General features: G+C 42.6%; 2 protein-coding genes across 11 annotated transcripts in view; one reads left to right on the top strand and one right to left on the bottom strand.

The window, feature by feature from the left end:
• Positions 1–1257: 1257 nt before the first annotated feature.
• Positions 1258–8843, bottom strand: COMMD8 (COMM domain containing 8). The gene is made up of 5 exons (XM_035113954.3): positions 8783–8843; positions 7008–7163; positions 5639–5791; positions 2726–2881; positions 1258–1899 (listed from the first exon to the last, which is right to left on the bottom strand). The coding sequence occupies exons 1-5, from the start codon at positions 8822–8824 to the stop codon at positions 1879–1881; spliced, it is 528 nt and encodes a 175-aa protein (XP_034969845.2). The 5' UTR covers positions 8825–8843; the 3' UTR covers positions 1258–1878.
• Positions 8844–13336: 4493 nt separating this feature from the next.
• The window catches only part of ATP10D (ATPase phospholipid transporting 10D (putative)), a 54701-nt gene continuing 45507 nt past the window's right edge, over positions 13337–22530 (top strand). For 8 of the 10 annotated variants that reach the window (XM_088660907.1, XM_060278880.2, XM_060278877.2 and 5 more), the window contains exon 1: positions 13337–13471. The gene's annotated coding sequence lies outside the window, so the exon portion shown is untranslated. Of the gene's footprint in view, positions 13472–19445; positions 19584–22530 lie in introns of those variants that run through there. The other 2 variants (XM_060278874.2, XM_088660904.1) reach the window with 2 other exon arrangements.

Below are 22530 nucleotides of genomic sequence, written 5' to 3'. Positions count from 1 at the left end.
TCTCATTTTTAGTATACACTTTTGCAGTGTACACCTAGGATAATCCTCCCAGCAATCGTGCAAGACAAGCCACGTTGATAAATACTAACTTTCTCAAACCCATCCAGTAACCTTCATGACCACGGAAGGATATGGACCCAGGTCTCACCAGTACTGACCATTCACTGCAACATCACAGTCTGATCAGGGGCAGAGTCAGATTGCAGATCTTTAAAATGGCCCAGGACTGCATCATTCTGATCCAACAAGCTGCACCACAAGAGCCATCCTTCTTTATATCATGCTCTTCATTTACGACGGACCATTTGTTCATCCACATATTGGATGCAACATAACATTCAGGTACACACATATGGCTGTTCCTTTAACTATGAAGATTTTTCAGCCTCTCCTTTTAAAAGTGTCAACATGCCTAGTGCCATCTCTCACTCCCCTTCTCCAGTCCCAACTTTGATTTTTCACATATTTTGATTTTAGTATTTACGTATTTTAGGGGGGAAATCAATTCTGAAACACAGTACTCAAGAGAAATTGTGGGGGTCTTTTGTTGTTTTTTTGCTGTAGTACAGAAACTACCATCCCTTTGTTCTTTTACTCAGTATTTTATTTTCCGGACTTCCCTTTTAAATGCTGCAGGAATGAGCAGGGTGGGGGGAGATGCAAATGAAGTAGCATTATTTAAGTTTTATCATTAAACCAGTTTTCATAGCTTCTGAAAATGTAATAAAATGTAAATTTCATTAGCTGATGTATTCCTAGTAACCAAATAAACATTTTTTTAAAACTTCCGTTGTACAGCTTGAAATTTTACATGGAGATTTCAAGCATGCATTATGAGGCTTTGTGTGGGTGTGTGGGTGTGGGTGTGTAAATAAAGCAATGGAAAATTTGTTCCCCATACCTTTTTTTAAAAAAAACAACTCATGAAAAATGGTATTGCTACATCTCTTCTCATGTCATGTTTTATCAGTCAATCATACAGACACTTTAAGCATTTGAAAAATACTCCTTTCCATATTGGCATTGAAGTTCTGATGTAGCAACATGTGGTAATAATGGATCTTCTCCATAACTCAGAAGCATTTTATATATAGGAAATGATATATTATTCCAGCAATACTATAGGTATTCACCAATTTGTGAGTCTTTTCTCCAATTCTCAACAAAATGGATACACAAATAAAAATCTTAAGTGTGGCACTATCCAGCTACCCAGATACCTTTGCACCCAACCCAAAGACTAGCTCACAGCCCAACTTTAATATTTAAGAGAAATCAATTTATTTCACACAGAAGCACATTATAAGCTAGAGCTAGGCAGAATGCTTAAAATGGTCTGGTGATGGGCATGTTCAATCCACTACACTTAATTGTAGACACATTCTATTGTGTTTAACAGAGCTCAATCTGCAAAACAAAACCTCTTTATGCAGTTCGAAAATATAACAGCAAATTGTGTCTTTAAGTATAAAATAGTTTTCACAGTCCTAGTCTGCAATTTAGTTACACAAATCCCAAGAGAAGAAGAAAAGGAATATTTGCATCACGTTATTTCAGGTAACTGTTGGCTGCTTGTTACATGATAGGACAAAGTCCACCCTATCTTCAGGATCTCCAACAAATGCTTTAACATGGCACTCAAACCTTCTCAGAAATGCAGCGGTCTATCAAAGATATGTTCACCGGTTAACCACAATGTGATTTTGCATTTATTTTGGCCTAGCAGAGATCAAGAGTTGTTCTCTCAGTAAGATTGTGAATAACATCTTTCCGTCTCTCACTTTAATGCGTCAACCTCAGCACTTCAGAAGCATTTCAGTTCCTTTCGTTTTGAAGAATACACTTCTATTTTCTTCACTGACACTTCCGATAGCGGAATCATTTCAGTTGCAGAACAACCTTCAAGAGGAATACAAAAGTTGGAAGCAGTAAGTCTAAGTAGCAACGCGTAACAACTCTGTAGGTTCTCATGCTCAAACAATGGCTTACGCAGCCTTTTAAAATGTTTGAATACATTTCAAACTTACACCCACACATTTTTTTGCCTTTGTGTCTTCTCATTTAAAGGATAAAATAAGTCTCTAATGGCTTTCACACAACTAAGGGGTGGATTGGTAATCTTCTTCCACACTTCCATAGCACTTTCAGCCAGAAGAGACATTTCCAAGGCAACAAACAAGGGCAGGAAGTCAGAACTGAAAGGGACTCCAAAGATCTTGCCAGTCATAGTGAAGTACTTTGAATTAAAGACAGCTGAATAATCACACTGTTAACACTAGCAAGCCTTCCTATTGCATTTGAATTAAGTTGTGGAGGGTCACAGGTTCCCTATCCTTGTCCTAAGACAAATATCTTCTAAGTGATATGACCTAAAGAAGTCTCCCCTAGCCCCAGATAAGATTCTTATTACATAATGAGGGCTTTTTCCCAGCAAAGTTGTCCTATTGGCACAAGGACTTCAATTTGTGCAACAGGATTTCCTTTTCCTCTCCCTGTGCCCCCCAATCTGTTATGTGGGTTCCTCCAAAGCAAATGGGGAGGGCAAGAGGCAGGCAGGAAGAGGAGAGGGACATCCTGTTGCACAGGCAGAAATCCTTGCACCAACAGGACAACTTTGTTGGATACATCCCATAAAGTGGACTCTTTGCATACAAATAACTGTTGCTAGTTTTATCAGGGAAATCATTTGGGTAATTTCAGCTTTCTAAAATAATGTGATACACACCTTATTGGCAGCTTCCAGTGAACTTATTAGGTTCTGTAGCTCTTCCTTATTCATTTCTACGGAGTATGGCTTGAGGTTACCATTCTCTGTTAAATCCAGATCAAGGTTTAGGAGTGGCATTTGCAGCATGGAAAGTTTATCACTAGAGAGAGCAAGCTATACAGGAGAATAATAATAATAAAACAGCTTAGGTCAGTAATGATAGCACTTTTACAACACAGTGAGCAGATTCTGGAAGGCTGATAAAACGTTATTTATATTAAGTATATGGTCATGAAGATGTACATTCAGGGTATCCTCCTGTAACTGAGAACCCTGGACCAAAAAAATTTAATCAGAAACAACAACAACAATGGTCTAAACAGCTTTCTATATGGAGCAAATACACAGGTTTCAAATCAGCTGGAGTGAAATTTCCACTGGAAACAACCCAGTTAAAGGATGTGAATTTTAGACTTTTTAAAAGTGACAATAAAACATAAGAGGCCAAGAGTTCCCCCCACTGATATTGGCAAGGGAGGAGAGCAATTACATGTCTTCTTCTCGGAGAATTCTAGCTGCCATCAGGTGAGCTGTCTCTAGGAAGAGCTGTGTGGTGAGAGAGCCCTCAATGCAGACACTGTGATTCACCCCAGATTTGCAGAAAGAAGGATCTGCCCCCAGATCCACCAAGGCCAAAGCATCCAGGCCCCAAGTATCATAAATTAATCTGTTCCTTTGTACTAGGGTGGGAAATATACTTGTGGAAGCCCACCCCTGCTATGAAAACTTTACTAAGATTGTAAGCCACCTTGTACAGTTTGAGAATGTGTTGCCTTGTTGTTGAAGAGCAGTATGTATCCCAAATAAATAAACTAATTCATATTCATACATATAGATTGTTGTGAAGCAGAACTGCCAAAAATATAGCAGGGGGGTGGGATCCCCAGTGTGACCCACAAAACTCCACACATTACGGAATCAACTGGGCTTGGATACTATGACCTTAGCAAGGCAGTATAGAAGCACTCAGGAAAGAAACCTTGGCCAGACAGAAGCTGTCCATGTGTAATACATTGCTTATCCCAATCTAGCAAGGGAATAATCCACAATAAAGCAAGACTAAATAACAATAAAGCAAGACTATCTATTCTGCTTCAATGTATCTGAAGAAGTGTGCATGCACACGAAAGTTCATACCAATGACAAACTTAGTTGGTCTCTAAGGTGCTACTGGAAGGATTTTTTTTTATTTTGCTTATCTATTCAGAAAACATTCTTACTCCATCAGAGTAATTCTTTGGTTTCCAGGATTCACTGCAATTTGTCAAAGTACTCACTGGCACTACTAATACAACCTGTCAGACCATATATGCCTCTCCAGCCTGCTCATTGCTGTCATAAGCACACTTTCAAGAACCGAAAGATTATCAAATACTCCCATAGACATAGACAAAGGGTCCCAAGACTCCCATAGACAAAGGGTCTCAATTCCAAGGAGGTATTTTTAGGGTTTGGGTGCAAACATGTTTGATGGGGTTTATAATCAACCTATTACCTGAAGGTACAGAAGGTCTGGCTGTAGGTATTATTCATAAAGGCTGAAAATATGCACACATTTGCACATGTAATGAACTCAAATTAACCATAGGGGAAAGAGAACTGCAGATTAATCAGATTTATAAATTAAACCTTAGCCATGAAGAAAAGTTGCAAGCCCTTCAGAAATGAAGAGCCATGTGTGGCTCACAATTTCTCAATTAGGTTCCTGCTGAAATGTTTGCAATGTTCAACAAATAATGCTTTTAAGAACTCCAATAAGACAAAAAAACCCCTCTCTTTATCTAATGGCTTCTAGAACAAATTTACGCAAGAGCCAGTTTATAACCACAGCGAAGCAAGCTGAAGCACATTAGAAGAGTAATCACTCTTCTGAGCAAACATTTTGCATGATGGCCAGATGTTCTGCAAACTACCAGCTGCATAATTCTCATTAACGTGACCAAACTACTATAATAGATTTAACACAGATCCTCTTATGCAGATCTTATAAACAACCTGAATGTTCTATATATAATCCAAGGGGAACTGTAGATTATATTGGCATGTTACATTGCTACAACGTACTATACCATACAGTAAATATTCTGTAAACCAGTCCAATTCAGGAGAGTGAAAAAATGCTGTATTATGTACCGGTACATCATTTATTGGATGGGACGCAGGTGGCACTGTGGGTTAAACCACAGAGCCTAGGGCTTGCTGATCAGAAGGTCGGCGGTTCGAATCCCTGCGACGGGATGAGCTCCCGTTGCTCGGTCCCAGCTCCTGCCAACCTAGCAGTTCGAAAGCACGTAGATAAATAGGTACCGCTCCAAGCGGGAAGGTAAACGGCTTTTCCGTGAGCTGCTCTGGTTTGCCAGAAGCGGCTTAGTCATGCTGGCCACATGACCTGGAAGCTGTACGCCGACTCCCTCGGCCAATAGAGTGAGATGAGCGCCGCAACCCCAGAGTCGGTCACAACTGGACCTAATGGTCAGGAGTCCCTTTACCTTTACACATTTATTGCACAAAACATAATAGCCCACTTCCTTTCTATGGCTCATCACAATCTTACTAACCGTTTAATAGCAATTGTTTGGAACCTTTACTACATACTATACAGCAGGGATGGGGAACCTCATTCCATTATAAATCAGGACGCCTTCTCTCCCCTCAGTTGATCTGCCATAGTCTGTTTCAAAGTCTCATGGACCACATATATTTGTCTAGATAGTCAGCAACATACCCTCCAGATGCTGCTGGATTCCAACTCCCATAAGCCCCAGCCATTGCAGCCAATGCTCAGGGTCGAAGGAAGTTGCAGTCCAGCAATATCTGGAGAGTCACAATCTAGCAGTCTTATAAAGCTAGGAATGAAACTGTCAGCCTAACCTTCAGCTGCCAGTCAAAATCCAGGAGGCGTGCCGAACAGATGCCGTTTGTTCTTTCAATCAGGGCATGCCTGATGTCATGTTTTCTGCCTTTCAAGCAAGTCACCACAGCTTTTTGAGAGTCAGAACTGAGCTCGTCCAATGGCTGAAGTGCCTACAAAACAAAAAATATTGAAAAAAACACGTAAATGTATTAGGTTGTATGATAACAATTGCCGTTGCTTGTACTTGTAAATACAAGAGTTATTTTTTAAAGGCCACATCATTTCTGTGTCTTTTTGTAGGCACAATCAAAACCACCAGAATGCCTATATATTACGCCAGTTCTACCGTTACTCTAAGTACTGACTAAAATATGGGCCTCAGTCTTGCAGCTGAGGACCACAATGCAACTGAGTACCACTGATACACAGGCAAGAGCAGCTCCTACCGCTTTGATAACCGTGGAGCCAGCAACAAGCAGCTGGGCCCGCAAAGCCCTTCATGTGCTCAGCTGTGAAATCCTAAACTACCTCCCCTTTGTCAAAGCTATGGCGCAGGGAACTGCCTGAAAGAGAAAATGACTATGTGGCAGACTTTAAGAAATGCAGGCTAGGAATGACATGGCATCCAGCAGTGCGTGGCAAAACTCCAACTTGGGACTGCAGGAGGAGGCAAACACAAAGCTGCTTGGTTTGGCTGCAGGTGTCTGCACCTGCCCCCTCTTTCCAGCTGTTTCATGGTCCCTGATCATCTGATTACAAGTCCTCTAATCATGTAGCAGTGGAATAACTGTGTGGTTCTTGGCTGTACAATTATAGCAATACACTCCTTGTTGGGGTAATTTCACTCCCCCCACTTTCATTTTTGGGTTTCTTAAAATATATACATATTATTATTTTTACTTCTGAAAACCTTGGAGTCTCCCATGCATACTAGTACCTCCCTCTTGTTTCTCAGTGCCCTCATTTCGGCTTAATTTATGTTGGCACTCACCAACTGGGTTCACTAGAGCATCAAATCAAAATCAGAAAAATGGTAACCATTTCGGGAATAAAAATCAAGTACAGGCAGCTCAACAAGTTTTATCAGCAGTAGATTAATACACCTGAGAAGAAAAGTCTTTAACTGAACATTATCCCAAATGAAAGATTTAAGACATATTAAATTTCATTTGATTCTTTTCATAATCTACAAGAATTACAGAATACACAAATGTATAATCTGTTTTAATTGAAAAGTGCAAATTGAACTTAATCTTGAAGCAGATACCTGTTGCAGATACACAAAGGCTCTGCTAATAACTTTCTCATAACAGATTATATTATTACATAAATTAGAATAGCAATACTGAGTCTTTATTTACAAGGTCACAAAACAAGTGCGGATACCTCTTCATCTGAACGATCTTTGGCAACGGTACTTTTGAAATATGCCGAGGTTTGTTCTAGAACCTCCATCCATTCTGTCAAATTCCAAATAGTGTTATAGTCTTGATATCGAGGGTATGCACGGCCACAAATCCCATCAATTACTTTGTGAAAGAACTGGAAGAAATGAGTATAAACAAAGCTTTAAGAGACAGCTGGTTCTACTGATGTTGCATTTTGTTGGTTTTATTGATGTTGTATTTTGTGATGTTTGTAATTATTAGTAGCGAACAGGATCTTTGCACATCTACTTTGCTATGCAACACCACATCATTTGCAATCAACAGTTTGATCACTTCCAAATTATAGCCTTAGCAAAATTAATTAAAATTAACAAAACGGTGCTGCAGGACTCTGGGTATGCCTCTGTCCAGCAAGGGGTTCTGTTGAAATTACTGACTTAACAATCTGATCACCCACCCACCCCATATGGAGACGGTCCAGAATTATCTGTCCTCAGGGTTGGCCCAAGACATTTTGGCATCTGAGGCAAAACACAAAATGGCATCCCCCTCCCCACCTGGGAAGAAGAGGTGGGTGAAGATCTACATCGGGAACGAGGAGGGGCCATAAAGATCTACAGCGGGACCTGCCTCCCTGTGGAAAATGGCACCCTGAGGCAGTCGCTTCATGGGTGGGCCAGCCCTGCCTGTGAGACCACTTGCTGTTTCTGTGCCCAAGCCTGTGTTATGAACACACCACCTTTGAGCCTTTTCAGGTGCATTAGTAAAGAACAAGGGGTGCCAACTTGAATAAAATATGGGGGACAGGTAAGCCCCGCCCACATAATTGATCACATGACACAACACACACACACACACACACACACACACACACTGAGAGAGTGTGTGTACTTGAATGGCAATGCCCAACAATCTTAAAAAAAATGGGTGGGGGGGACCTCAGCCATTAGTTGACTCCTATGGTGAAGGGCAAAAGCACCAGGTAATGCTGTGGATTACTGTGATGTTAAAAGGTCTGCCTTGGATTCGTATCGAGATCGTTCTGTCATTTTTGAGATTGCATCCCATTACAGCTTTTGCCACTCTTTTGTTGACTATGAGGGCCACTCCATTTCTTGTACGGGATTCTTGCCCACAGTAGTAGATATGATAGTCACCCGAACTGAATTCACCCATTCCCTTCCATTTTAGTTCAGGAAGACAGGAGTGCCTGGCGTGCTATGGTCCATGGGGTCACGAAGAGTCGGACACGACTAAACGACTAAACAACAACAATGCTGTGGAGGCCATGCAGTCAGTTCAGGGTTCCACGAAAGAAGCCCACATGGCAGCTTCTGTCTGCCATCAACCCTTCAGAAGATGGAACACTGGTGGCATGAGGCAAATGGAGCCTCCATGAACAGGAGCAGCGCTCCTCTGAAACCCGAGGAATGTTGGGGTCATTCGGGAAGGGGGACGGGCCGGCCCATCTTTTCCACGCCCTGCTGGAGGCAAAACTCTGGGCTTTCAGGCATGGCCAAACTTGGCCCTCCAGATGTCTTGGGACTACAACTCCCATCATCCCTAGCTAACAGGACCAGTGGTGAGGGATGATGGGAATTGTAGTCCCAAAAAACCTCTGGAGGGCCAAGTTTGGGAATGGACCGCAGTAGCTCCTTCAGAACCACCCCGCGCCTCTTTGCCTCAGAGCAGACCCTCCAACGCAGGAAAGAAGGAGCGCGCCTTTTTTACCCAATCAGCGGCCAGCCTTCCCCCCTCCCCCCGCCTTCTCACCTTCAGCCTTTCCTCGGCCGGCAACTTTTCCGTCAGCTTCATCTTTCTGTCCCACCCATCCAAGCTGCGCACGCGCGGGAGTCCTGACTCGCCAGGTGGAAGCTGCGAACGTAGCGGGGCCACGTGACAACGCTCTGGCCAGCCTTGGCCCTATCAGAGCGCCCGAATAAAGCCGCTTCCGCCTCCGCGTCATCCTCCTCCTCCTGCGCAAGGAGCCTGCGCAGCGGCTGAAGCCCCGCCCCACTCCTTCAACGCATCCCACCCCCATCTTCAAAGCCGTGGCTCTCCTTGTATTTGAGTTGAAGTGCTAGTCCGGGCCAGGCACTTCCAGAGGGGAGGGCAATTGGTTAGTGGTCCTGCCCTAAGGCAGATCTTTATTTCAGTGTGTTTATGTTTCAGCAGAACAAGCTGCAAACCAGGTCAAAAGACTGCTGGTATATAATAAAGGTATAATATAAATTAGCAAAATCACAGTATACTAATCGATCACATTAGATGATGTGAGGAACTTCAATTAACCTTGTGACAAGAAATAGAAAAGCATCAATCAAGCCACCCCATGTCTCTCACCAAGGGTCTCTCCCCTGGAAGGACAGGTTCTTCTTCTTTGACGATCACTCGTAGCCGGGTAAGATTGTCTTCCATAAACACAGTTTTACACCCAGACTCTCACCTGGGGCAGAAACCGCATTTTCCTCTCACTATAGCCAACCAGCTAGCAGACAAAATGCTCATTAACCCCACACTAGAATAACCAGAGGCTGGTGAGAAATCGTACATACTTGACCCACTCCTGTCTCCTCTAAGATCTACAACAGTGTGTTCTCACCCTGGAGCGTGAAACAAGTTTCATTCATTCTCCCTCTGCTAGTGTTCCAGCCATCATGTGTAGTGGATAGGGAGAAGTTTTGCTTCATCACAACTCTAGAATTCAAGGCCATCCAGCTAAGCAGAGAAATTCTCAAATAAAATTGCAGGGCAAATGTTGCAAGCCGAGTGCAAATGTGACATGTCAGCACCAATTTGCATTTTATTTAGTGATAAGATGCTGCTGCATGAAATTGGAAATGAATGAATGGATGATGATGATGATAAGCACAGCCTGCTTGCCTGCAGTCTAGTTCAAGATTGCAAACCAGTTGGTGCCTGGTTTCTCATCTGAAACAGCAGTCCTTTCTATCTGACAGCAGCTCCTCTGCCATCCCAAATAAGCTTTGAACAATCTCATATTATACACATTCATGAAGTTTGCACCCTTTGAGATGCATCAGCATATTTTTCTGTCCAAAGAGTTGTTTTTAGTGCTTCAAGTATCATGGTATTCCTATGTCAGTGGTTCCCAAACTCCCCCCGCCCCCCGGCTGGTGGTCTTGGAGGACCACTTAATGATTTTTATGTCTCTTGTCACAATTGTAACGTGCAGTGCCAGATGCTATATTATTTTTCAATGTATTTCATTGCTTCTTTTTATTTCTTATATTGTATTTTATCGTATTGCATGTTTCATTCCATAAAATTCAAATTACAGTATAATAAAATACACTATAAGAACTAAAAGAAGCACTCAGAATACAATGAAAAATCAATGTGGATATTTAATGGGGACATGCCACAGGCCACCTGCATGAAACTCTAGGAAAGTCCTACTGGTTTCAGTGGGAGGCATTTGTGAATGTGTTTTTAACTCTCACTGACATATTCTCATATTCAATTAATTATGGTTAATTATCACTTAACAAATGGACATGGGTGGCCGCGACGGAGTGAGCTCCTGTTGCTTGGTCCCAGTTCCTGAAATAAACGATAAATTACAAGAACTCAGGCCAAAAGAAGATGGATTTCAAATAAATCTTCACAAGGTTTTGTTGATGTGATGCGGAGTTTAAATGGGAACCAATCCCAATGTTGAAGGCAAATAAAGGTAAGTTCCAGTAAAAATCAGGTCAAGGCCCTGTTTCGACTATTCTTCATCAGCAAAGATTCACAGGTCAAAGTGTACCAAAGTGTATGTTTCCCTTGGCAAACATATTTGGTACACTTTGACCTGTGAATCTTTGTTGACGAAGAATAGTCGAAACGGGGCCTTGTCCTGATTTTTACTGGAACTTACCTTTATTTGCCTTCAACATTGGGATTGATTCCCATTTAAACTCCGCATCACATCAATAAAACCTTGTGAAGATTTATTTGAAATCCATCTTCTTTTGGCCTGAGTTCTTGTAATTTATCGTTTATTTCTGGACTTTCCCAAGAACTCCAACTTCTACTGCTATTCAATATGGTCCCAGTTCCTGCCAACCTAGCAGTTCGAAAGCACGTCAAAGTGCAAGTAGATAAATAGGTATTGCTCCAGCAGGAAGGTAAACGGTGTTTCCGTGCACTGCTCTGGTTTTGCCAGAAGCGGCTTAGTCATGCTGGCCACATAACCCAGAAAAACTGTCTGCGGACAAACGGCGGCTCCCTCGGCCAGTAAAGTGAGATGAGCGCCGCAACCCCAGAGTCATTCGTGACTGGATTTAACTGTCAGGGGTCCTTTACCTTTTACCTTTATTACTTAACAAACTTAGTACCTTATGATATTCCCAACCAGGCAAAACACACCAAGCAGTCTTTTATCTGAAATACAACAAATGTGGCATATGTTTTGTGCTAGATGGTTAAAGTAGTCTATAAAGTTTGTAGGTATATAGATATTGGGAGAGGGAGATCTTCACAGTACAGCCAAAGAAAATGGTTGAGGATTCTAAAGTGCATTAATGATATTCGACATGGAATGAGCATTGTAGTCACTTTTGTTCTAAAGTCATAAGTAAGAATGTGACCTTTTGCTTGTTGCATCAGAGACTACTGATTTGGGAGCCTGACTATCTGAAGGACTACCTGTATCCATGTGAGCCTGCCTGTGCAAAAGATTGATATCTGAAGGCCAGACTGATGAGTATTGGGAGCATGGCTTTTTGGGGTGGTAGTCCTGCATTTATGGAATTTATTCTCCCTGGAAATCCACGTGGCTCTGCTCCATCATTATTAGTTGTCATTTTTAAAGAAACACATTTTAATTTTCATCTACATTTTTCATTATTGCACTTTGGTTTCACTTATACTGTTAATTCTAAGGGGTTGTGTGTTTTCAAATAAATGATTTCATGCTGTTGTGATTGATTCTGCAGTTGTACACCACAGTGTGAAGATTAAAGGTAAAGGTAAAGGGACCCCTGACCATTAGGTCCAGTCGTGACCGACTCTGGGGTTGCGCGCTCATCTCGCATTATTGGCCGAGGGAGCCGGCGTATAGCTTCCAGGTCATGTGGCCAGCATGACAAAGCCGCTTCTGGCAAACCAGAGCAGCACATGGAAACGCCGTTTACCTTCCCGCTGTAGCGGTTCCTATTTATCTACTTGCATTTTGACATGCTTTCGAACTGCTAGGTTGGCAGGAGCTGGGACCGAGCAACGGGAGCTCACCCCGTCACAGGGATTCGAACCGCCGACCTTCTGATCAGCAAGCCCTAGGCTCAGTGGTTTAACCACAGCGCCACCTGGGTCCCTAGTGTGAAGATTGTTATGCCCTAAATATTTTATTAGATTAGATTAATAAATATTTTAATAAATATTGGTATCCCGATATTAATATGGCATTCTAGCCAAAGACTGCCTTGTCATGATGATACAAGGTGAGGCAGTTACCTCAGTTGGTTTAGGATACCACTGAAAGCAATTGTGTGGGAGATTGACAATTCAATCTGATTCACAAGACACAATCTACCCAGGGGTGGTACTCTATGCTATCTAGGGACAGAGGTTGTTGTTCTGAGTTTTTTGTCTCAGGCAACAAAATTACTTAGGACAATCCTGATCTTAGTGATTCGGACAGGCACCAGGTGAAAAGTATGGAGAAGACAATTTAGGGGGGGATTCCGGACTGTTAGTCACATAGAATAAAATGCGAAGATCTCATTTCTGTCACAGTTGCTATTAAATAAAGCGGAGGGGGAACTAGTGGGAACTCCTGGATATTCAAATACAAACAATTACAGTATTGTATTTCTAGGAAGGCACTGATCCTAAACAAGAGTTACTAGGATCTCAGCGGGACTTAGAACTAATAAAGACAGAAGGAGTAAAACGGGGGAAATTAGACAGAAGTTAGCAGCTGCAAAAAGAAATGTATGAAAGAGAAAAGTAAACACAACGACAAAGACGTTGCCATGGAAGCCAACGCTGCATTGCTCTAAACGGGTCCTCCTTGGGGTGCATAAATAAAACTGCTTGCACATTTGCAAAGCTAAGCAGGGTCGGGTATAGTTTTGGGGAACCACGTGCTGAGATACCTTATTTCGGGGGGGGGGTCTGTAGACTAGATGACCCTATGGGTTCCCTTCCAGCTCTACAGATCTGTGATTTCTGTGCTAGAGTTGGGAGAAGAGAGAAACGCCTTAAGGAGGCGTCAGAAAGGGCGGAGGCCTCCACAAAAGATTGTCCTCTCCCCCCCCCCCACGCCCTCGGTTGGTTCTTCCTACTGCAGCCGGCGAAATGGGCGGGGAGGCAGGGGATCGGCTCGCAGCTGCAGGCTGTTGGCTGCGTGCTTAGGTTTCGGACCGCAGTGGGAACATCGGCGGCAGGGGGAGAGCGTTCGAGTGCGCGGGGAGAATCGAGGCCGTTTTTGTGATGCGCCCAGGGGGAGAGCTAGTAAGAGGCATCTTCTCGTGCGAATTCATTCTCTCTCATCTTCCCCTTCCTTTTTGTGCGTTGCTGATTCTCTTTCTATCTCTAGAGCGTTTTACCACCCATCCCGCTCTGTCGGAATCCCATTGACATAGTCAAAAAGTTAGATTCTCCTGGCTTTGCTTTATTAAATCGGTATTTTACTGTATTTGTTATTCATCTAGAAAAAAACGAACGTAAGTATTCCTCAGACGCGCCTCTCCAACGCTGCAAGTCTTGTGCATATTTATCATAGCTGTCAAGTTTTCCCTTTTCTCGCAAGGAAGCCTATTCAGCATAAGGGAAGTTCCCTTAAAAAAAGGAAAAACTTGACAGTTATGATATTTATTATAATATACTGTATAATACACCTTTCACCCTAACGTCCCAGGGGCAGGCACGTTATAACATTACCTGGTACAGGAAGCCGCACTGAACTTTTAGGATTTACTTCTGAGTAGGCAGAAGTAACCTAAGGAAGGTTTTATCACAGCCACATGAGGCAAACCTGTGGCATCGCTCAGAATGATTGATTCTGTTTTGTCGTTCAGTTTTGTATCTTCGAAGTAGACCAGTGTGTGTTTGCAAACTAGGCTGGTGTTCTTCTATTTGTTGAACTTTATGGGAAGTTAGAACAGTCTTGGGAAAAGTAGAATAAAGCCTCATGTCATGTGATCTTTGTAATTATGGACGCAGGTCAGAGCTGTGTGGAGTTTGTAAGTTGTAGTTCAACCTTTGCATTTCATTAGGACAACTGTTGGCCAATCTTTTTGGCTAATGCGCGGTAAGTCAAATCTAAAGTATAAGGTGGCCCAGCACAAGTGTCCCATACTTATGTGCCCTGGTGTGACTTTGCCTGTCATATCTGAGCTGCAGAATAGGTAGCACAGTTTTCTTATCATGTGGGCAGGCCTGCAGGCTGTCCTGCACTTGTCCAGGTGTGCCACAAATCTCCACTGCCTATGCCACATTGCCACAGGTTCTCTATCTGGGTATTGGGGCTTTAACATTTGCATTCAGTATTAGTGTTCTGTCTTTGGGTAAGTTCAGCCTGTGGCCTCATGGCACAAGCAAGCTGGATTTTGTTGCTTTGCCCCTGTTGACCATAGTGAAGTAAAGAAAAGAGAGGGAATTCAATTTTTAAGCAGAATTCTGAACATTTATATAGTACTTTGATACGTTTAAAGAGCTTCCCATGCATTATCTTGTTGCAATCCCAACTACCAATTAGTGTAATTGGTCCCCATTCGCAGGGGGGAGGGGGATCAAGAATGAGAAAGAGTGTGGCTTGCTTTTAGACCAGCAGGTGAATTCATTGCTGAGGCAAAATTCGAACCACGGAATTCCTGACTTGTAGATCATTCTCTGCTGTGAACACACCATATGATTTCCCCCAAAGAATCCTGGGAACTGTATTTTGTTAAGGTTGCTGCAAATTGTAGCTTTGTGAGTGATAAACTACAGTTCCCAAGATTCTTTGGGGGAAAGTCAGGTGCTTTAAATGTATTGAGTATGTATTGAGCCTGGTGGTCTTATGATTTTTGTTGTCTGGGTTTTTTTTGGTAAGGAATTGGCTTTGATGTTAATTTGTACTTTTAATAGAGATGGTTACCATATATATATATATATATATATGTATATGTATATGTATATGTATATGTATATGTATAAATTGCCCTGTGTTTTGGATTGTAAATTCCCTTGAGTTACTTTGATGATTAGGCAGGGAACTATAAAAAAAATTTTATAAAAAAAGAGTAGCCAGGAGGCCATTTAGAGTTCCCAAGCTACAAACTGGATTTCCTTTGTGCCTTTAAATCTCCTGGGAGATGAGGCCATTTCGGCTTCTCCCACCTGTTTTTCATGTGGGCACTTTCCATCTACTTCTCTCTCCTACCTGTTGCATTGTAGCCTAGACACCTGCTTGCTACAGCAACCTTAACTAGGACACACTAGCAAAATGGCAGCCATCAGCATTGTATGCAAGTATTTTGCTTGTGGGAATCTTGTAGCAAAAATAAAACCAGATGCTTAACTCAATAAGCTGAGTGTCAGTAAAGCATGTAGGGTCATGCCCCATTCTAATGTTGAGTGAATATGTGTCAGACAATGCCGCCCTGCACAAGATAATTAGGCTTCCCATTTTCTGAGTTGATTTTGACAGATAATGTGAAAAGGGTTTTGATTTTGTTACATCTTCCCCACTCCCAACCCCAATGAAAGAATCATAATCTGAGTAACACATGGCTGATGACAGCTTAGGTACCTGAAGTGCCATGTTTGTGCCACAGCTTGTTTGAAGTGGAAGGGTTAATAAGGCTCACTATTACATTGAGCTAGGCCTGCATTTCTACTTGATATACTCACCTGGTTTTCACAAAATACTAAACCATGATTTAGTGCTTAAACCACCAGCCCTCTGGTTAACGGCCAGACACACTGATCCATTGTGCCACAAGAAGTATCCCATGAATGAAGTATCCCCTCTCTTCCTCCTGTGCAGTTGGTTTGCGGGAGGTAATATCATTGATTATTTTCCCCTTTCTTATAACACTCTGGGTTCAGTGTTTTGTTTTTAAAGTCTCACTATACTGTAGTCCTATTGAAATAAACAGGTGTTAATAATAATAATAATAATTTATTATTTATACCCCGCCCATCTGCTGGGTTTCCCCAGCCACTCTGGGCGGCTTCCAGCCGAATATTAAAAACAATACAGCATCAAACATTTAAAACATCCCTAAACAGGGCCGCCTTCAGTTGTCTTCTAAAAGTAAAATAATTACTTATTGCCTTGACATCTGATGGGAGGGCGTTCCACAGGGCGGGTGCCACTACCGAGAAGGCCCTCTGTCTGGTTCCACTTCTCACAATGAGGGAACCGCCAGAAGGCCCTCGGTGCTGGATCTCAGTGTCCGGGCTGAATGGTGGGGGTGGAGATGCTCCTTCAGGTATACAGGACCGAGGCCATTTACGGCTTTAAAGGTCATCACCAACACTTTGAATTGTGCTCAGAAACGTACTGGGAACCAGTGTAGATCTCTCAGGACTGGTGTTATGTGGTCCCGGCAGCCACTCCCAGTCACTAGTCTAGCTGCCGCATTCTGGATTAATTGCAGTTTTCGGGTCACCTTCAAAGGTAGCCCCACGTAGAGCGCATTGCAGTAGTCCAAGTGGGAGATAGCCAGAGCATGCACCACTCTGGCGAGACAGTCTGTGGGCTGGTAGGGTCTCAGCCTGCGTACCAGATGGAGCTGGTAGACAGCCGTCCTGGACACAGAATTAACCTGTGCCTCCATGGACAGCTGTGAGTCCAAAATGACTCCCAGGCTGCGCACCTGGTCCTTCAGAAGCACAGTTGCCCTATTCAAGACCAAGGAGTCCTCCACACCTGCCCGCCTCCTGTCCCCCCAAAACAGTACTTCTGTCTTGTCAGGATTCAACCTCAATCTGTTAGCCGCCATCCATCTGTTAACTATGCTACATTGTGATTTATCTGCTAAGGTCTTATTAATTATAAACCTCATAACCTTCAAACACAACACCGGAGTTTTCTTTTTGTTTTGTTTTACTATATACAGTCATACCTCGGTTTAAGTACACCTCAGTTTGAGAATTTTCAGTTTAAGTACTCCGCGGACCTGTCTGGAACGGATTAATCCACTTTCCATTACTTTCAATGGGAAAGTTCACTTCAGGTTAAGTACAGACTTCCAGAACCAATTGTGTTTGTAAACCGAGGTACCACTGTATTTTATGTTTGTGTTCTCCCCCCTTTTTTTAAATAAGTTTTTGTTTTTTTCATTTAATAGCAATCCAATATATGCCACATTAATACAATACCAATATTAATACAATCAAAAGAGCCAATTATTCAATTGAACATTTTTGAGTGACTTCCCATGTTCTGTTTCTCAGGAGATGATGATGTTCCTTCATCCTGCTCCAATCCTCTTATTTAATCCAAATAAAATAGTTCTGATCTTTTTATTTATTTATTTTATTTGGTTTTACAACACAATTATGTACTATACAAAATACACAAATACAAACATACAAAAGAAAAACATATACTTCTCAGTTCTTATTATTTTCTTAACCATTTTAGGGTGACTTCCTCGAATCTCCCCTTTCTGTGCTTCATTGTCAATCATCTTGAGCAACTTCTAACTCATAACTCTAAAAATCATATTGTATATCTTCCTTTACATATTTCTATTTATTCATTCTTTAAAACATTATTTCATATTCTCCTTAACCTTAAACCAAACTACAACCTATAGCTCTGATTGATAGTTGGTAGGCACTCTCTCTATTTCAGTGCTCCTGTTTTCAAAAAAATCTGTAAATTCAGCTATAAGCAAGGTATTTTCTTGGGCTGTCTGTGGGACACCTAGTATGAGCTGATTGTTAATTTTTAAAAAATCTAAGAAAGACCACTTATTACACATCAAAAAAGAGGACCCTTATCTCCATAAATAGGAGGCAAAAAGAGGCCACATATTTGCATATGCCAATTTATTTTTGTATATATACTAATCTGTGAATAATTACTATAATTTCAATGGAAACCCAGTACATCTAACCATCATGAGGAAGACTGTGACCAGGTGACCTGTTTGTCTATTGCTGTTGATAGACAAGGCTGTTGATCTCCCTTATTAGACTGGACTTCAAATAGAAAAATCATTCAAACAGAGGACAGTCCTCTGGCAGCTGTCTTCTGTAAGGTGGGACACATATCCTTTCCCCACATATCCCACCATTTTAATCGTGATCCCCGCAGTACACATGCACCTCAGAAAATCAGCTTGCTCTTCTTAGTTGTCTGTATAAGGCAGGCATCTCCAAACTTCGGCCCTCCAGATGTTTTGGACTACAATTCCCATCTTCCCTGACCACTGGTCCTATTAGCTAGGGATCATGGGAGTTGTAGGCCAAAACATCTGGAGGGCCGCAGTTTGGGGGGTGCCTGGTATAAGGAGACTAGGCCTCTGTCCTCCTTGATACATTTTAGTATCAAAGTAAGGCTGTGGAAAGGGGTATTGGAGTCGGAAATTAAGCGTGAGGCTGACTGAGGATCTCGGGAGTCCGAAGTTAATGGTTCTGGGGAAAGAGGAAACGTTCTGAATCTGACTTCCTACAGGCTTCAGGTTCCCTAGGGTCGGTCTTCTGAGCCTAGTAACAATATATTTAGGGTCCAGAAAGGGGGGGGCAACAGTTGTACGTGTGTGTGTGTGTGTGTGTGACTGAGAGGAGCAGGCAAGTGTGGGAGCCATGGAATTCTGGAGCAGAGAATCTTGTGGGTCACATGACTCTCTTTCCAGCTCTTCTAGAATTTGAGAACAGTGGGAGTTAGTTTATAGTTCTGAAGAGGAATTCCCTGAGCTTAAGGAAGGCGGTTGCAGCACAGGGGCGGCCCAAGTTTCTGTGCCAAAGGAAATCCTGCCAATATCGTCCAATGGTTGAGAGCCGCAAGGCACAGCCTCACTGCTGTTTCTCCTTCTGCAACGATCCCCAAACAGTACCTTCCCTAGTTATCTCTTCTCTGTCAACGGACTTGGCTGTCAACACTGCTTCCTTATTCCCCCTATGATTCCCACCCCCTTCCTTTGCCAGGGCCTTGCTTCCTCCTCTCCCCTTTCTCAACGTCTGCCAGACATATTACTGTTCCTTTCTCTCTGCTTTCCAGCGATTACTGCTCCCTCCTGAGCCTTAAGCCCTACCCCATGCTCCCATGCTCCATTTGGCCACTGTGTGGCTAGGGAAAGGGATGAGAGAAGGCGAAAAGGCACTCTAACTCTCTGTCACACATTTTTTGACTTACCCTTATAGATCAGCTTCTTCCGTTCATCTTTCTAAAGCTATCGGGAGCTGCACTTGAACTGCACAGGAGCCATATAGGATTTGTGAGAAACGGTTTGACCGCCTAGGCCGCAGTCCCGTAATACAGTATTTTTCCGTTTAAGAATTATGTTTAAAAAGCCTGTGCTGCACCTTTTGCAAATCCCTTCAGCGACGATGGCTAGGGTGTCGCTAAATGTTGTTGCATGAAAATAATGTTACTTTGCTCTGGAGCTGTGTGGATCCAGAATAGGTAAGGTGCTATTTTGCTTAAACCACTTGATTTGTTGTAGCAGTTGCTAGGCTGGATAAATCATTATGTGTCTGGTCACCTAAAATGTGGCGCCAAGCATTTGAAAGGCATTCAACCTTACTAAGCTAGTGGCACTGTTCCCCATGAGTAAGGAGAGCGTGGGTGTAGCCCGGGGGGCAGGGAGGGGCAGCTGCCCCCCAATAAATAAAAATCAATTAAAAAATACACAGTGAACTGATGTTCTGCCCCCTCCAACAAGAATCCTGGCTACGCCCATGATGAGGAGACCATTTGTCCCCTAGCAAATGCTACCACCCAGGTATTTTTGGCACCGTCTCTTTGGGATAGCTTTGGGTGTTGTCCCAAATGTGATGGGATGTGGGATGTTAAGGCTCCTTAGTAGCTCTAGCTACGTACTGAGTTTCGTGAGAAGGCTTTTGGGAGGGGGGGGGAATGTCCTAGCTCAGTGGTACAACATTTGCTGAGCACCTGCTGTTTCGATCCCTTGCATCACTGTATAGGGCAAGGAAATATTTCCTATCTGAAGCCCTGGACGGCCGCTGCCAGTCAGTGCAGACAGTACTGAGCTAGGAAGAGTAATGATCTGGTTCAGTATAAGGCAGCTTCCTACTCCACTGCTTGTGTAGGTCAGAGACAGTGACAGTGGGTCATCGCAAGCATCGAGACAGCAAAAAGGGCCAAGGCTCTTCAGAGAGTGGTCATGGGGATTATCAGTTTGGTTTTGTTCTTATTTTTATTATGTATTTTGCTTGTTATATAGTCATTTTATGTTGCGAACCGCCCCGAGATCTTTGGGTATAGGGAGTTATGCAAATTTCATAAATAATAAAATAATACTAAATAAAACTTTTATGTTGGCCCTTACTGTGTTATTGCTGGCCAAAAGGGCCATTGCTATTTTCAGGTGTGCTTCTCGGGGTTTTTTTAGCCAGTAGTAGTTTTTTTTGTGTCCAGAGCAGTTTCATTTCTGGCAGAAATGCAGCAGTGGGTGGCTTTCCTCTTTGCTGCGCCTCCTTAAGCTGCACCTGATTTTCTACCTGTTGTTGAGCTGTTGAATGCTCAGAGCTGCCCTCAGGGGGCCAGGGAGGCAGCACCCTTATATATACTTAAACCATGGTGAGATAACTTATCCATGTTATCTGGAGCCAGTCCTCCTTGTGCAGAAAGATTGCGTAAGCTGCTTATCGACTTTCTCTGCACACTGAAGAGCAATTCTGAAGCGTTCCTTGTGGCAGAAACAACTATATTTGGGTCAGGTTAGGTAATGCAGCCCGCCAACAATTTAACTTTCTAGTTCCTGTACGTATTTCCTGAGGAAGTTTTCCACACTTAGAGCTAGAAGGTTATATCCTTACGAAAAGGAAGCTGCCTTGGTTTAGCATCACTGATTTCAGGACATTGCCAAACATTACAGGAGAGATTTGCTGGCAGGAGTCAAATATTTTGGGTACACAAACAGAAGGGACAAGTGTACTGGTACGGTATCTCTGGGTGTCCTTTCAGCTAGAGGGCTCTGAAGTTCCCTTACTAAATGTGCACGATAGACTGCAGAGTGATCTAGAATAAACAGATAAGGAATCTGCAGGAAAACCCCAAAGGAATATTTTGGCAAATCCATATTGCTGAGGTTACACCTACACGGCAGTTTTTGAAAGGCACTGAGCTTCGCACCTTACTTGTCAAACAAGTTTTGTTTGGTAAGTAGCCTTATAGATAAGAACATGCAGAGTTGTGGTAAAGAAGTAATATACCGGTAGATGCTTTGGGTATACCTACTTGAAGACTCGCACCCATATATTAAAAAGGTACACTAATTAGAATTTGGACTTCGAGCACTCAGGATGTGGGAGGGAGGGAGAGGCAGACTCTTTCATTATTTTACTTCCCATTATAAATACTAGTCACTCCTTCAAGTGCAAAAGGAGGGACTAGTATTTGAAAATGAATTCTCAGGTACTCATTAGGACTCCTAAAGGCTTTTAAAATTAATACAGTGGTACCTCTACTTATGAATTTAATGCATTCCGAATGCACATTTGTAAGTCGAAAAAATTTGTAAGTCGAATCCCATAGGAATGCATTGGGAGAAAAAATTCGTAAGTAGAAGCAACCCTATCTAAAAATTCGTAAGTAGAAAAAAATCCTATCTAAACCACATCCAAGATGGCAGACGGAGCTCCATTCGTAAGTAGAAACATTCGTAAGTAGAGGTACCACTGTAATAAAATATAAGAGCCCCTTGAAATAGGCATTGGCCATTATGTCTCTGTTTTTAAGTATATTATAGTTGATTGTTAATAGGTTAGTGTATATCTCTTTATTGTCCTTTGAGAGAATATGAAGTGATTTGAAAGAGTTGGGTATTGTCTGTTCCATTTTAAGTGGGACCAGTTCTCACAATAATATTGCTTGTTGTATGTTGCTTTTTGTTTTTCCTTACTATTCTTATGGTTCTCTGCATGGGTTGAGTAGTGGATCTCCACTGCCGGGGTGGGGGGGGGTGAGCAGGAATTATTTAATCACAATCACATTAGTTCCCTAGAATTAACACAGACCATTACAGGGAATTTAGTCTTGAGAATTGGCCTTGAGCTGTATGGGATTGATCTCTGTTTCAAATTTTAAACTCACTGTCACAGTATGTAGCCTAATAACATGACTAAGTTAGATAAAACAACACTTTTAAAACATGGTAAATTGCTCTTATATAGGTTAAGCATGTATTACGGTGGATAAATAAGTATTTAGGTAAAGGTGACACCTGACCGTTAGGTCCAGTCACGGACGACTCTGGGGTTGTGGCGCTCATCTCGCTTTATTGGCCGAGGGAGCCGGCGTATAGCTTCCGGTCATGTGGCCAGTATGACAAAGCCGCTTCTGGTGAATCAGAGCAGCGCACAGAAACACCGTTTACCTTCCCGCCGGA

Source organism: Zootoca vivipara, chromosome Z1 (genome assembly GCF_965207765.1).
Source record: "Zootoca vivipara chromosome Z1, rZooViv2.hap1.1, whole genome shotgun sequence".
In the NCBI taxonomy this organism is placed as follows: Eukaryota; Metazoa; Chordata; class Lepidosauria; order Squamata; family Lacertidae; genus Zootoca; species Zootoca vivipara.
This window is presented reverse-complemented; position numbering and strand designations above follow the sequence as displayed.

Bases quoted from the DNA above. Each gene is read 5' to 3' on its own strand.
- COMMD8 (XM_035113954.3), bottom strand. From the start codon at position 8,824: ATGAAGCTGACGGAAAAGTTGCCGGCCGAGGAAAGGCTGAAG. The intron at 7,164-8,782 runs GTGAGAAGGCGG...CATTTCTTCCAG, and splicing joins CGGCCGAGGAAAGGCTGAAG to TTCTTTCACAAAGTAATTGA. The intron at 5,792-7,007 runs GTATCCGCACTT...TTTGTTTTGTAG, and splicing joins AAGATCGTTCAGATGAAGAG to GCACTTCAGCCATTGGACGA.